Genomic DNA, 16759 nt, shown 5'->3' on the forward strand with positions numbered 1-16759 from the left:
TAGTGTGATGAATAGCAGAGGGCGAGACTAGCAGAATCCAGGTATTTGCTGCCAGAAAGGGCTATTGAAATTGTCCCTATTAAAACACAATCCCTGTGTTCATTGAGCACTGGCAGGTTATATTTTTTAACAGATACTTTTGAGAGTACAGCCTTGCAAAGCTTTCAAGGTTTTGCCTTACCCTGCTTGGGCTGTTGCCAGAACCTTGTACAGAGTTCAACTTTGGGACTTTTTAAACTAATCTAGTCGTCAACTTCTGAAAATTGATTCTTTGGAGCCAGTGACATAGCACCATAGTACTCTGACAATACCTTTGAAAAACAGAGATGGCAACAATCTATACTACTATTATAAAGAGAGAACTGTGTCCTTTGAGCCAGGTAAACTCGAAAAGTACACCACCAATCCAAACACCCAATACATGTTTAAAAACGTCAGGGCAAGCAGAAGGACATAGGCTATATATATTTAAAAAATAAACGTTATTTACAAAACTTATATTAAAAAAAAAGTAGTCCCTCCAAAGTAGCGCCGGCCGCGACGTGCGGGCTCACGTCAGGAGCACTGGGAGGAGTGGCGTCCGATGAGCGGCGGACATGGCACGGGGGAGGAGCGGTGACCTGAGGAGCAGTGGACAGGCCAGCGGCGGTACGAGCAGCGGAGAGGCGGACATGCCGCGGGGAAGGAGCCGCGGCGGACAGGCGGTGAGGAGCAGAGCGGCGAGGAGCGGTGAACTGAGGAGCGGCAGTTGAGGTAAGGCTCCGGGGACAATGTCGGGGCAGGCGGGTGTCGGGCCAGGCGGGGGACGGGGAGTTACAACAACACAGGCGGTGAGGAGCAGAGCGGCAAGGAGTGGTGAACTATGGAGCGGCGGCTGAGGTAAGGCTCCGGGGACAATGTCGGGGCAGGTGGGTGTTGGCCAGGCGGGGGACGGGGAGTTACAACAACACAGATCAGCTGAGGAAAGGCAATGTCAGGGCAGGCGGGGGTCGGGGCAGGCGGGGGACAGGGACTAACAAGGTGACGGGTGGAACATTTTGCAGGTAGTACTGTCCGACCTCCATTGACTCAGGCCAGGCAGGGGTCGGGCCAGGCGGGAAAACAGATCGGCTGAGGAAAGGCAATGTCGGGGCAGGCTGGGGTCGGGGTAGGTGGGGGACGGGGCGGGCAGGGGCACGGGCTGCTTGCCAATGTCGGGGCAGGTGGGGGTAGGGGAAGCCTGATTGCTCCCGGACAAGGTTGGGATGGGCTGCTAGTCCATTATAAAGATGGAAACCTCTGAAACCCTCACTGATTATCTGAAATGCCTGAAAGCAACACCAGCCCTATAACAAGCACATTTGTTGATATAGTTTTGTCATATTGCTCAAGTAATTGAATTAGGACCATGATATATGAAGCATACTTTAATGCAGCTGCCTGTACACTGGAGACATTCCATTGACTGGCTATGCCAGAGGCGTCATACCTCAACGAGGTGCACCCTAATGAAAGCTGACTTTTAATTGCTTCGAGGTTGGGGATGAGGGGGTTTTACATGTGATGCAAAGAACCCTTTTATGTGATGGTATTGAATGTTCATGCTCCATTGTATCTTCAAAAGCTTGACTCCTGAGATTAACGTTTAATTGTGTCTTGTTCTATCCCAATTATCAGGATCTGTTCAAGTAGCGGCTAATTTTGAGATTTCAAAAAGGTAGCAAAGAACCAAAGAATGATCTCCTGCTCATCATATAAAAAGTGAAAGAAATAATGCCAGCAAACTTTAGAACAAACCGGTGTAACAGAGGCTATTGCATACTTTTGTTTTTAACGTTTCGAAAGTAGTTTAAAACTGTTATGTATTTCTTTTAACTACACCTTTTTTATATTTATTTTTTATGACTTTAAGGGCATATTTATGCACCTGATACTACTTAGGTGCTTTTTATTCAGTGTTACTATTTTCGTGCTTATATAATATACCTACATTATTAAGGCTTTGCCAAAGGCAGAGTAGCATGCAAGATAAACTAAAAATTCAAAAATTGAAAAATGTCACAGGTTGTGAGTAATACATCAAATTTGTTAATTGGAAGCTATGTTCTAATTTAAGTAGTGCTCTACCTGTCCCTTCAGGGAGCTCCACGGTGAGGTATCCCTCGATCCAGCGGTAGCAGGGGAAGTGGTAGATCTTTCCTGCAGGAGATTCCACAGTGACTTGGTTGCAGAACCAGCTGTCCTCAGGGAAGAAGGAAAAGGGCTCTTTGTGAAGGCGGATGAGTTTGATATCCCCCAAGTCCTTTTTTTCCCGGATGTGGTACACGTCGGTCTGAAAACCAAGAACACCAGCAACATTATTTTACTGTACAGTTTTCTATTTAGATATACCTGCCACCAGGACATTTAAATATAAACAAGAATTACATTGCTTAGTTTCCTCTATCCAACTATTCTAATGTTACAATAGATAACAAAAAGATCAGCAAACCAATAACTTTTTCTCCTAATTGTTCCCAAGGGCAAACAATTAAAAAACATTTTTACGATTACAAGAGACATCATCTCCAAATCGTGCTGTTAGATTACCCAACCATGGAAAAATTCCTCTTACATCTCAAAACCTAATTCCCAAAATATTGTTTTGCAATGTCGGTTGCCACTCTCATGTCGTTTTTTTTATTTTATTTGTTTAGTGCTTTATAGAGTGCAAACGTGACCCGTTAGGTTATAAGAGCGCTTTACAAGACTAAATAAGATGTTAACAACAATTCAGAACAGAAGAATCATAAGAATGTTTTGAATGACTTTGACGAATCAAAATTCTATTTGCCCCAATTGTCTTAAGGTGTCCTGTGTCCAAACTAATGATGCAACAGGTTCTAATAAAAGCAATTCAGCAACTGGATAGCAGGGATTTTCCCTGGAAAGAAAATAAAGATGTATACAAAGAACGGAAGTGGTGTTTCCAAAAAGTTGGAAAAAAACGCACATACACTAATATTAGTAAAGTCAGAAATAGTCCTGGACAGTCAATAGGATCTTTCTCAATATCAAAGATGGAGTGCTACATGGACCAATATCCCCACTACCAGGAAGGAACACAACTTACCAAGCCAAAGGATTGACAAACAAACATATAGGCAAAAATGGCCAAGAGAGCACAATCCTACAATGCAAGTATCTACAAGACTAATGCAATGTAAAGTCTAGACAACAGTAAATCCAGGTGAGGTCAACAAATTCTCATGATGTACAGGACAAATAGATGAATAGAGTTCATGTTTTATATCATCTTTTCCTTTTACTGATTCTTAAAAGTGGTTTTCTAAATGATAAAACGACAGCCGACACGTGTTTTGTCCGTACTATGAATTAGTACAAGGACTTTTTCAAGGCTAATGAAGTAAACTAATGCAGCATGTATATTGCCGAATCACGCGGAAGATGCTGTAAAATTGGAGCTCCGGACAAAAACCACAGTCCAAGTTGCCCGAGAAGGTAGATCGAAAGTACACAGCTGGATGATTATCAGGAGGGGTTTCTCACCAATGGTTCTAGAATGTAAGTGATATAGACTTGTCCTGATGAAACCCACGTAACTGAAACCACAAAATAGTAGGTGAACCGATTTAAGGAGACTCAATGATTAGCTAAGTTATTTCCAATCGGGCAAGAGGAGTATGAATGGAACAAGGTGAACTGCCACAATAAAATAGTGAGTGAGAGGGCTGGTGTGTGGCTGGACAGATGGAAAAGGTTCAAGTTTTGCGAGTCGAACAAAGCAGGGAAAAGCCTTGCAGCTTACCTTAAATTCAAAATACAGAAAAACACGATAAACTTGATCATTGACCAACTTGGTGTAGCTCAATCCGACCCGACAAAAATCGCAGATCTTTTTAAAGACCTCTATGAACACCTCTATGCCAGGAACACAGACGTAGAAGTCGATAAGATCAAAGACTATTTGGGAGAATGCAGGCTACCGTCTCTCTCCTTGGAAGACCAGGCAGACATAAAGTCCAATTACGTGCCTGGAAGTTCAGAATGCCATAAAATCACTAAAATGCGGGAAAGCCCCCGGACCCGATGGATTCTCCGCAAGATTTTAGAAATGTTTCTCCCCGGTAGTTACACAACCATTCATTCACAGGTTCGAGGAGATCAGTGAAACAGGAGAAACGAAAGGAACACTATCAGAAGCTATCATTGCGGTCCTTCCTAAAGAAGGAAAAGACCCTACACTACCCAAGAACTATAGGCCTATTTCACTCATTAATCTAGACTGTAAACTGTTTGCCTCCATTCTAGCGGCACGCCTCCAGAAAATCCTGCCAAAACTCATTCACCCATCCCAAGCGGGGTTTCTGAAGAATAGGTTGTCCAGCGACAACACCAGGACTCTGGCACATGTGCTAGAAAAAGCGAAGCTCCTACCCACTCCTTCAGCAACAATAACACTGGATGCTGAAAAAGCATTCGATAAAGTAGATTGGGCATACTTGGAAGCTGTATTAAATAAATTTAACTTGGGATCGTCACTTATAAGGATGATCATGTCTCTCTATTTCTCCCCTGTAGCGAGAGTCAGGGCAGGAGGGTCATTCTCGTCACCGTTCCGCCTACACCAAGGAACGAGGCAGGGATGCCCCCTTTCTCCTTCACTGTTCTTGTTGGCTATCGAACCATTCCTATATCATATTAGACACAACAAAAACATATCAGGAATTCCTTTCAATGACTGTATTATTAAACTAACGGCATACGCAGATGATGTACTGGTTGTCTCAGAGAAGGCGGATGAGGCTATACCGGCCCTCCTCACTACTATCGAGGAGTTCTCTAAGGTATCTGGCTACAAACTAAACAAAGACAAGACAGAAGTCAAACTACTCAACAATATAGGAGGTAAGGACATCATAGGAGATTCCGGCTTAACGTGGCAGCCAGGCTGCTTTAAATATTTGGGACTTTGAGAGCGACCTAATTCCCATGGTACGAATTAATGAGAATATACTCCTGACTAAAATAAACAAACTACTTGATGGCCAGTCTCCCAAATACTTATCTTGGTGGGGTAGGGCTGAGACCCTGAAGATGATGGTAACACCTCTGGTAAATTACCTGGCAAGTATGCTACCAATGACCGTCTCTGCGACTTTATACATAAAGTAGAGAAGCTGTTTGGTACGTTTCTGTGGCAAGGGAAGAAACCCAGGGTATCAATTAAAAAGCTATGGCTAGCTAAAGAAAGAGGCGGCCTGGGTCTACCAAACTTCAGACACTACCAAACAGCGTTCCTATACAAACAGGGCGCCCACTGGCTAAACGAGGAATCAGAATATACCCTATGGATGGATATCGAAAAAGCCATCATGGGCACTATTCCACTCTCGGCCCTACTCACCATGGACCTCGCGCACCTACCCCATTCAAAGTATATCTTACTAAACACAAGAAGGGCGCTCCTGAGACTTGATCAGTTGAACCACAAAGGTCTAAAGCTCAAAAAGTCTACTTCCATAGCCCTTTGGCATAACCCATCACTGAAGATTAATGGGGTACCTCTTCAGTGGAAACACTGGTCCGCTAAAGGTATCAATATGGTAAGCGATCTCTTCGAAGGAAATTACCCTCTACCGTTCTCTACAGTCCAAGCCACACACGCCCTCACAACAATAGACTTTTACGAATTCCTGAAACTAAAAGCACTCCTGTCTGCTTGCTCCTTGACACCCTCTGTTCCATGGCTTTGGAGTTCTATCCCACGTATCAATAAGGCAGGTAATTTTGTCTCGAAGGTCTACAAAATACTCCTCCCCCTCCCCCAGAAAACACACAGACGAAATGAGATAAGATGGGAAGAAGAGTCCAACACAACGGGTATGACTTTAGATTGGGGTATAATACATACTACTGCATTTAGGAGCAAGGTCTCTCCTATATTATCTCAAACTAAATTCATGTTAATCAACAGAACTTATTGGACACCAGAGAAGCTCTTTAGACTTCATCTAAGGGATAACCCCAAGTGCTGGAATTGTGATGCAGGAGTGGGGGACTTGGCCCACATGATTTTTAATTGCCCCTCCTTTAAGAAATATTGGGATAGAATTTTTGATTGCATTGAACATATTTTCTGTATCAAACCTGTAAGGGAGTTTGTCTATGTTCTGCTGGGAGTACTGGACCCGAACTTTTCTAATGCTGTTGATCGCCAGCTCCTTGATCTTCTACTCACTCTGGCATGCAAAGTAGTGTTATGCAAGTGGAAAAACGCCTCTGAAGTGTCATTCAAAATGTGGCAAGATTGGTTGTCCTTTTTGAGAGGGGCCGATAATCCAGCCCTACACTCGTCCCCAGGGCGTGTCTCATAAAACATTGTGGAAATCGCTTGATGCTTCCTCCTTTTCGTTCGACCCTTCGTAGACTATGCAGGTAAAGGCAACCCACGAATGCTGCAAGCCCTTGTCCCTGTCCTATACCGTGAGTCGTTCTCAGATGCCACCGAGTTGAGAACCTAGGCAGAGATATACGATGAATATGCAACCGTATATGTATATGTATTGATCATCACATGTTTTACTTTCTTTTCTGTTTGCTATTGCTTTGCTTTTAATATAATCAGTGTCTTGTATTGAGTGAATTGCACTTATTGTATTTTACTGTATTTTTTGCACCTTATTGTATTGTATTGTCTTCCTTCTATTTTTCAAATAAAAATGATTTGAATACAAAAAAAATGTATGTGGTCAGAGGTTTCTCCCTCTCACGGAAAACAGGGGTTTGGAGGCTTACCCCACATTAAATAAAGAAAAATATGTTTGTATTTCCTCTCCTTGCAAAAGAAAAACAGTTTAGAAAAGACTGGAAATATCCCCTGCTATTTAATTAATCAAATAAAAGGGGCTTAAGGGGATTTATTCCCAAAAAAATGTATACATATACAGGTAATTGTATAAAAATTAGCAAATAGCTTAATTGAAAAATACATTTATATATAAATAAATGAAACTACACTTTAAAAACTGTGTTATAATTGTGGCTAAGACGCCCTAAACCTTTGAAATGCCCCAGTAATGGTCAGCAACGCACACAACACACATTAACTTACACATTCCATCATGTTTTCGTTGTCCCTCTGTGCCGTCGGATAATTGTACTGAACATGGCACATCAGGCAAGTTATGGTGTGTATTTTTGGGATAGGTGCAAGCAAAGGTTCCTCTTAATTTAAGGAAAGCAGTAATAACTTAGTTTAATTTGTTTAGGAATATTCAATAATCTTTGACTAGTTTGCCTTTTAAAAACCATTGTAAGTCCTGTATGAGTCAGACTGATACCTAAGAAAACCAGCTCGTCACAGCCAATAGGTATCACCTATTCAAGAGCTATTGGGATTAGGAATGTGTTTTAGCCACGTTCTACACCAGTGTGACTATTGTTCAACATGGCTAAAAGTTATTGGGGTGGGGTCAATTGGAGTAGAGTGGGATGGGGTAGAGTGGAGTGGGGGTAGAATGGGGTTGTGTGAGGTGTATTGTGTTTGATTGGATTGGGGTAGAGTAGAGTGGGGTAGATTGGAGTGGGTAGATTGGAGTTAAGTAGATTGGAGTGGGATAGATTGGAGTGGAGTAGACTGGGGTAGATAGCAGAAGGGTAAATCGGGTAGATTGGAGTGGGATACATTGTGGTAGATTCGAGTGAAGTGGGATGGATTGGGGTAGATCGGAAGAGTGTAGATTGGGTGGATTATAATGGAGAATGGAATGGAATGGGGTAGATTTGAGTGGAGTGGGGTAGGTTGGGGTGGGATAGATTGGAGTGGTGTGGGGTGGATTGGGTTGTTGTAGGGTAGATTGGAGGGGAGCAAAGTAGATTGGGGTAGAGTAGATTGGGATAGATTACTTTAGGAAAGATAGAAAAAAGGTATATCGGGGTAGATTGAAGCTCAGTAAAATGGAGTGGGACATATTGGGGTAGTTTGGAGTAGAGTGGGATAGATTGGGAAAGAGGGCAGTGCAATGGATTTGGTAGACTTGGGTGGAATATATTGGATGGATTATGGTAGAGCGTATTGGAGTGAGATAGATAGAAGTGGGCTAGTTTGGACTGGGGTAGATAAGAGTGGACTTGGACATAGTGGTGTGGGCTAGATTGGGTTCAGGTGGTTTAGGTTAGAATGGAGTAGATTGGAGTAGACTGGAGTAGTGCAGTTTGGAGTGAGGTAAGGTAAATTGCAGAGGTGTTGATTGGGCTAGATTAGACTTGAGTGGGGTAGAGTTGAGTGTCATGTGTTAGTATACAGTGAAGTGGAGTGGGGTAGATTAGGTGGACTGGAGTGGGTAGATTTATGTGGGGTATGTTGGCGTAGTGTGGAGTGGGGTAACTTTGGATAGATTAAAGTGCAGTTGAGATTGGAGTGGAGTGATGTAGATTGGGGAATAGTGGGTGGGATAGATTGGAGTGGAGTGGGGTAGATTAGGGTGGTGTGGGGTTGACTGGGTGGATTAGAGAGGGTAGATTGAGTGAACTATAGTGGGGTAGATTGGATGGATTAGAGTAGGGTAGATTTGAATGGAGTGTTGTACAATGGAATGTAGTCAAGTAGATTGGAACATAATTTGATGGTTTGGGGTACACTGGAGTGGGGGGTTGGAAAAGATTAGGGTGGAGTAGATTGGAGTAGAGTGGGTTAGATTTGAGTGCAGTGTGATATATTGGGGTGGGGTGTGGTAGATTTGAGTGGGATGGGGTTGATTAGGCAGATTGAGTGGAGTTAGGTAAATTGGAGAGGAGTGGATTGGAGTGGTTTAGATTGAAAAGAGATGATTGGAATTGAGTAGCTTGAAGTTGGGTAGATTGGAGTGGAGTGGGGTAGTTTGGCATGAACTGTGGTAGATTAGGATAGATCGGAGTAAGGTAGTTAGGGGTGAATTGTATTGGAGTTGAGTAGATTGGAGTGGGGTGGAGTGGGTTCAATAGAGTGGAATAAGGTGGGATGGCTTTAGGTTGAGTGGTATGCAGTGTGACTAAGGGAAAGTGGGGTAGAGTGGAGTGGGATAAATAGGGTGGATTGTGATAGACTGAAGTGGATAGATTGTGGTAGAGTGGGGGTAGATAGGGTAGAATGGGGTAGGTTGTCATAGATTGGAGTGAGGTAGGTTGTGGTGGAGTGGGTTGGATTGGAGTGGAGTAGATTAGAGTGGAGTGGGGTAGAATTCAGTGGAGAGGAGTTGAATAGACTGTAGTGTAGTTTGGCGTGAAGTATATTGGACTGGATTGGGTCGATTGGAGTGGGGTAGTTTGGAGAGGAGTTAGGTAGATTGGAGTGGAATAGGTTGGAATGGGGTGACTGGGATAGATTAGAGTTGGGTGGGTTGATTGGGTCAGATTGAGTAGAATCTGGAAGGTTGGAGTGGAGTAGATTGGAATGGAGTGGGATAGATTCAGTTAGAGAGCGGTCAATTGGAGTGGTTTGAGGTAGATTGGGGTGGGGTGGGTACATTGGGATAGATTGGAGTTGGGTAGATTGCATCATAGTGGAATGGGGTAGAGTGGAGTAGATTGGGTTAAAGTGGGATAGATTGAAGTGGGATAGATTGGAGGCGTATGGGGTAGATTGGGTTAGGTAAATTGGGGTGGGAAGATTGGACCTGAGGGGTGTACATTGTAGCAAATTGGAGTGGGGTGGGATACATTGGGGTTCATTGAAGTGGAGTGTAATAAATTGGAGTAGAGTGGGGTAGATTGGGTGGATTAGAGTGGGGTCAATTGGGTGGACTAGAGTGGGGTAGATTGGGCAGATTAGAGTGGGTTGATTTGACTGGAGTGAGGTACAGTAAAGTGGACTTGGGTATGTTGGAGCGGAATTTGATGGATGGGGTACACTGGAGTGGGGATTGGAATAGATTGGGGTAGAGTAGATTTTGGTGCAGTGTGGTACAATGGGGTAGAATGGGGTAGATTTGAGTGGAATAAGATTGATTGTGGCAGTTGAGAGGAGTAGGGTAGATTGGGTTAAATTTAAAAGAGATTATTTCGAATGGAGAAGTTTGGAGTGGGGTAGATTGGAGTGGAGTGGAGTGGGTTATATTGGAGTGAATTGGGGTGGATTTGGGTAGAGTGGATTGCTGTGTGGCAGAGTGAAGTGGAGTAGAGTGGAGGGAGGTAAATAGGTTGGGTTGGATTGAGTGGAGTGTGTAGGATTGTGGTAGCCTGGAGTTGGGTAGATTGTGGTAGAGGGGGGTATATAGGGTGGAATGGGGTAGGTTGTGGTAGATTGGAGTGGGGTAGATTGTGGTGGAGTGGAGTGCAATGGTGTAGATTAGGGTGTAGTGGGGTAGATTAGAGTGGAGTGGGTTGGATTTTAGTGGAGAGGATTTGAATAGATTGTAGTGTTGTTTGGAGTGGAGTAGATTGGAATGGAGTGGGTAGATTGGAGTGGGATAGTTTGGAGTGGAGATGGATAGATTGGAGTGGAGTGGGTTGGACTGGTGTGGATTGGGGTAAATTAGAGGGGGATGGGTTGTGTAGGTCAGATTGAGTGGAGTCAGGTGAATTGGAGTGGAGTTGATTGGAGTGGAGTGAAGTAGATTTGGTTAGTGTGAGGTAGATTAGAGTGGGTCGAGGTAGATTGGGGTGTGGTGGATACATTGGGAGGTAGATTGGAGTGGGGTAGATTGAATCATAGTAGAATTGGGTAGAATAGAGTGAAGTAGATTGGGTTGGAGTGGGTAGATTGAGGTGTGGTAGATTAGAGTGGGATAGATTGGGGTGGAGTGGGTAAATTGGAGTTTAGTATATTGGACTGGAGGGGTGTACATTGAAGCAAACGGGAGTGGGATGGGATTAATTTGGTTACATTGCAGTGGAGTAGAATAGATTGGAGTGGAGTGTGGTAGATTACATGGATTAGAGTGTTGTAGATTGAGTGAAGTAGAGTGGGATAGATTGGGTGGATTAGAGTAAGGTAGATTTGATTGGAACAGAATTGGATAGATTGGGGTACACTGAAAGGGGATTACAATAGATTGGGGTAGAGTATATTTGAGTGGATTTGAGTGCAGTGTGGTAGATTGGGGTAGATTTGAGGTGGACAGAGTTGACTGGGGCTTATTGAATGGAGTGGGGTAGATTGGAGTAGAGTAGATCAGAGTGGGTTAGTTTGAAAATAGATGATTGGAGTGGAGTAGTTTGGAGTGGGGTAGATTGGAGTGTTGTGGGGTAGTTTGGCATGATGTGTGCGAGAGTGGGATAGATTGGTGTAGAATAGATTGGAGTGGAGTGTGGTAGTTTGGCATGATGTGTGGTAAAGTGGGATAAATTCAGTTGTATGACGTTACAACGCATACTTTTACAACGCATACCATTAAAAACATGTTTTACAACGCAACATCCATTACAACACATTCTATTACAATGCATGCCATTACAACAAATTTTTAAAAACTACTTTTACAACGCATTCCATTACAACGCATACTACCTTTACACCGGATACCATTACAACGCATACCATTACATTGCATGTATGGTAAGTATTGGATAGTGTAGGGGTAAAAATTACTATTCTAACTCCAGGGGGTGCAACAGTAGGGTAAGTGTTGGATAGTGTAAGGGTACTATGCGTTGTAATGGTATGTGTTGTAATGGTATGTGTTGTAATGACTGCGTTGTAATGACATGCGTTGTAGTGGTATGCGTTGTAGTGTCATGCGTTGTAATGGTTGCGTTGTAATGGCATGTGTTGTAATGGATGTTGCGTTGTAAAGTTTCATTGAAATGGTAGTGTGTTGTAAAAGTTGCGTTGCAAAGGTTGTTTCCTGATAGATTCTAGTGGAATACATTGGAGTGGAGCAGTTAGAGGTAGATTGGATTGGGTAGAGTAGATTGGAGTGGGTCAGATTGGAGTGAAGTGGGGTGGATTTTTTTAGAGTGGATTGATGTGTGGCAGAGTGAAGTAGGGTAGAGTGGAGTGGGATAGATAGGGTGGATTGGATTGAGTGGAGCGGGTTGAGTAGGGAGGATTGTGGTAGACTGGATGGAGTAGAATATTGTAGAGTGGGCATAGATAGGGAGGAGTGGGATAGATTGAAGTGAAGTGGAATTAGATAGATTGTAGTGGAGTTTGGAGTGGAGTAAATTGGAATGTAGTGGGTAGATTGGAGTGGGGTAGTTTGGGGGTGGTGTTGGATAAATTAGAGTGTAGTGGGTTGGACTGGGGTGGATTGGGGTAAATTAGAGTGGGGTAGGTTGATTTGGTCAGATTGAGTGGAGTTGGTAGATTGGAGTGGAAATGGGCAGATTCAGTTATAGTGAGGTAGTTTGGAGTGGTGCGGAGTAGATTGGGGGATGGTGGGTAAATTGAGAGTAGATTGGATCATAGTGGAATGGGGTAGAGTGGAGTAGATTGGGTTAGTGTTGGGTAGATTGAAGTGGGGTAGATTGGAGTGGTGTGGGATAGATTGGGTGGGGTGTGTAAATTGGGATGGGAAAGATTGGACTGGAGAGGTGTTCATTGCAGCAAAGTGGAGTAAGGTGGGGTAAATTGGGTTACATTGCAGTGGAGTGGAATAGATTGGAGTAGAGTGGGGTAGACTGGAGTGGAATGAAGTAAGTGGTGTTGGAAGGAGGGGCTTGGAGTGGTGTGTTTGGTTGTTTAGTGAGTGGTATAGATTGGAATGGCTTGTGATCGAGTGGCATGGCACAGAGTGTCTTAGAGTGGAGGGTAGGGGAGTGGCATGTCGTATAGTGGAACAGAGTGTCATAGAATTGAGTGGCATTGTATAGAGTGCAAGGGTATAAAGTGGAGTGGAGTAGAATGGAGTATGCATGATGTGACAGCACAGTTCAATTACAGACAACACAATTTCAATTGAAATGACCAATACATTTGCATCGAAATATGGTTTTACTCCACACAATCATGTGTGCAAATGTCATCATCTAGTATTTTGATGTGCTTTGAATGTGTTCAAATATTTGTTTCCACCACACTTCAGAATTACAAAAAATGTGCTTCATTTGTACTAATTCTGATTTATTAAGAATGATCAGCACAGTACCTTTTTTGTTGTATGCTATAAAAAAATCCATACACCCACACCTCTTACATGGATAAGCAGCAGGATTGTCACATACATTCTCTCACTTTGAAATCAGAGAAAGAGAAATAAGCACCAAGCACCATAGAATAGAGAGTCTGACATTTGACCTCTGCCTTTGAATGCACAACAAATGTGTTTAGAAAAGAACATAGCTTAAAGACCTGTTTACAGAAAGCTAGTTTGTGGAAGAATGCAGTAAACAAGGTTTCGGCACCAGGAGGGACACATTCGAACTTGACAGCCTAAAGCAAATAATGCCTGCAAATAAAAAGCAAGAAAATGTGAGTTACAAACTACAAAGCCAATGGTAAGGAAAAGGTGGCATGCATCCCTAGGTCAACATTCTGAATTTCTCCAAGATGTCTTTAGCAAACAAGACAGCTGCACTGTCTGGTAGGCCTCGACCTAAAAGGAGAAGATTAACTTCTGTATATTCCCATGTGCCTCAAAGGACAGGATAGCCTTGACCCCAACTTTATTATAAATCACTGCTATTGGAATAATTTCAAGGCCATCCTACAAGGACATAAATACCCTGTGTCCTCTCCAGCAGAGCATACTTGCAAAATTAAATTGCTCCTGAAGAAGGAGAATGAAGGAGGACCTGGATACTAACAGCTACATCTACCTTGAAGAGAACTAGAGATCCAGTTGCAACTAGACGTATGGCTCTGGCTGGGAGTTATGAAGAGCTTTCTGACAACTTACACACATTTGTGCACCTAGGAAATGTCCCTGCAGAGTCAGACTTTTGAATGAATGGGAGGAGATGTGGCCTAGCAGCTAACCAGTGGTAAAGTGTTTTTGCTGCTCCTTCCAACATGCTGAAATTGGCTTCCCCTAATAGGCATATTTAACTTGCCTTTAATTCCCTAATAAATGTTGCCTACAGTGTACCCAGGGCATGTACGTTAGATGTCACCAGTAGGCTGCAGCACCCATTGTGCAACCTAATGCAGTGAAAGTTAAAACATGGCTGCAAGTCTGTGTGGTGTAGCTCCAATGTATAGGTTTAAACTACAAAGCTGGCCTGTCAAAAGAACCCTTTGAAAGGCACATCCCCTCCTTTTAATTACCAAGTCACCCCTAAGTAGGTCATACAGCTCATAAAGACAGGGGTGCATGGGATTTTAAAGCAGTACATGTAAAAGTTGAATGTTAAACATGTCCTTACAGTAAAAGATATCCCTAAATATTTTCAATGTAGCAAGGTTAGTTATTTCATTGAGAAGCACACATACTTTTAGGAAGTTGCTTGTACACCTGCTTAAGGTCTCTAGAAAGCCCATTCGATGGGCCGAATAGCCCCTTTGATGAAGTGTGAACTTGCTTCCAGAGCTAAGATAAAGGCCTTGGCTATGGAGACCTGTTCTGTTCTTCTGGCAGTTTGACGACCTGGCCTGTACCCTGGACCTTGATTAACATGAAAGAAGCCTATCCTGTCTCAGGCAAATGTTAGCTTAGACCTGGGCAGAACCCTTCTTTGATCTCCCAGTCAGGCCGTCACCAATCCCTGTACGAGAATAGCTCCCTTCAGAACTTGGGTAAAGCAACCACAGTGTTGCTCAGTCAAGTGCAACCAAATGAAAGCAATTCCCTTTTTGGTGCTATGTTGAACCTTAACCGCTAAAAAGTAAAAGCTTTGGTTGCCCTTATTTGATTTCTATCTTTTTGATTAATTAAATGTACCCAATTTTTCTAAATTGTTTTGGGATTCTTCTTGTGTTTTTGGCTTATTACTGTTTGAGTACTGTACACTTACTTTACACATTTTCTCTAAATTAAGCCTTTCTGCTCCATGCCATAGCTACCAAAGGATTGAGCTCTCGTTAATTTAGTGATTGCACACTGTAAGTGTAGAATAATGCACTCCCAAATTTTGACATTCTTTTCTGAATAAACCTATGCTTGTACTGTAGTAACAACTATGGATAAGTGAGCAGTCTAGCTGGGGGAGTACCCAACCCCCTAATTGAACAAAGTACTGTCGAGGCCAGGGAACACCCTGGTCTGAAAGACGCTCCAGCTATGAGACCTCAGGTACTAATTTAGTGATTAAGCATTTTCCCAACAAGGACTGTGGTTATTACTTGAGGTGTGTATTCATCCCCTTCAACTAACAGCCAATATTTTACACTCATATCAGGTTCTGCGCTCATCTGCATCAGGTTTGCACTGTTCACATATACATACAAATCAGTAATAATTTTCGTACTTTTTTTCATTTGCCTCTTAAGAATGGGAATAAAGTACCCATCATTCCAAAAAAACGGATATGACTAATGTGTCTATACTTTCCATTTTTGTATTTCTAGGAGCTATTTAGTAAAATTGTTTCAAGTTTCTGCAGCTCTGTGAAAAAAGAGACACCAAGATTGTGGTGCCATGCTCAGGTACAGATATAAGTTTCATCCCACTAAAGATTTTCAATATCGAGAAAGGTTTGTAAATAAAAACAAGCATCTGCAAAGCCAATAGGTCTTGCTTTTGCGAGAGTTAGAGGTTTTAGCGTTGTAAATGACAATATCTTTCACCCATATATTATGGATTGGAGTGGAATTATGTGGGTTGGATTCAATCAATCAATCAATCAATCAATGAACTTGTAAAGCGCACTACCTGCCCGTGAGGGTCTCAAGGCGCAGAGGGGAGTGGGTGCTGCTACTGCTCGAAGAGCCAGGTCTTGAGGAGCTTTCTGAAGGTGAGAAGGTCTTTGGTCTGCCGCAGATGGGTGGGGAGGGTGTTCCAGGTCTTGGCGGCAAGGAAGGAGAAGGATCTGCTGCCAGAGGTTGTTCGTTGGATGCGCGGGACGGCAGCGAAGGCGAGGCTGGCGGAGCAGAGCTGGCGGTCGGGGGTGTAGAAGTTGAGTCTGTTGTTCAGGTAGGCTGGTCTGGGGTTGTGGAGTGCTTTTTGTGCGTGGGTGAGGTGTTTGAAGGTGAGCCTCTTGTTGACGGGGAGCCAGTGCAGGTCTCTTAGGTGGGAGGTTATGTGGCTGCGGCGGGGGACGTTGAGGATCAGTCGGGCGGAGGCATTTTGGATGCGTTGTAGTCGTCGCAGGTGTTTGGCCGGGATTCCTGCGTAGAGTGCATTGCCGTAGTCCAGCATGCTGCTGACGAGGGCTTGGGTGACCGTTCTTCTGGTTTCAGTCGGGATTCACTTGTAGATCCTGCGAAGCATGCAGAGGGTGTTGTAGCAGGAGCAGGAGATGGCGTTGCCCGGCTTCGACATGGAGAGGGAGGAGTCGAGTATGAATCCTAGGTTGTGTGCGTGGTCCGTGGGTGTCGGAGCTGTTCCCAGTGTGGTCGGCTACCAGGAGTCATCCTAGGCGGAGGGGGTGGGGCCGAGGATGAGGACTTCCATTTTGTCCGAGTTCAGCTTCAGGCGGCTACTCCTCATCCACTTGGCGATGGCCTTCATTCCCTCGTGGAGGTTGATTTTGCTTGTATGTGGGTCCTTGGTGAGGGAGAGGATGAGCTGGGTGTCGTTGGCATAGGAGATGATGTTCAAGTTGTGCTTGCAGGCCACTTGTGCGAGGGGGACCATGTAGACGTTGAACAGGGTCGGGCTGAGGGATGAGCCCTGGGGTACGCCACAGATGATGTCAGTGGCTTTGGAGCAGAAGGGTGGGAGGCGGACTCTTTGGGTTCAGCCGGAGAGGAAGGACGTGGTCC

General features: G+C 43.9%; 1 protein-coding gene across 3 annotated transcripts in view; it reads right to left on the reverse strand.

Annotated features, from left to right (window-relative positions):
* Positions 1 to 16759, reverse strand: part of LOC147678093 (hydroperoxide isomerase ALOXE3-like) — a 227913-nt gene that overhangs the window by 196259 nt on the left and 14895 nt on the right. For 2 of the 3 annotated variants that reach the window (XM_086946569.1, XM_086946568.1), the window contains exon 2: positions 2107 to 2311. In XM_086946569.1, coding sequence (XP_086802695.1) covers positions 2107 to 2311 — 205 coding nt within the window. Of the gene's footprint in view, positions 1 to 2079; positions 2312 to 16759 lie in introns of all 3 variants that reach the window. The other variant, XM_086946567.1, reaches the window with a different exon arrangement.

This window comes from Lissotriton vulgaris, chromosome 12, assembly GCF_964263255.1.
Source record: "Lissotriton vulgaris chromosome 12, aLisVul1.2, whole genome shotgun sequence".
Lineage (NCBI taxonomy): Eukaryota > Metazoa > Chordata > Amphibia > Caudata > Salamandridae > Lissotriton > Lissotriton vulgaris.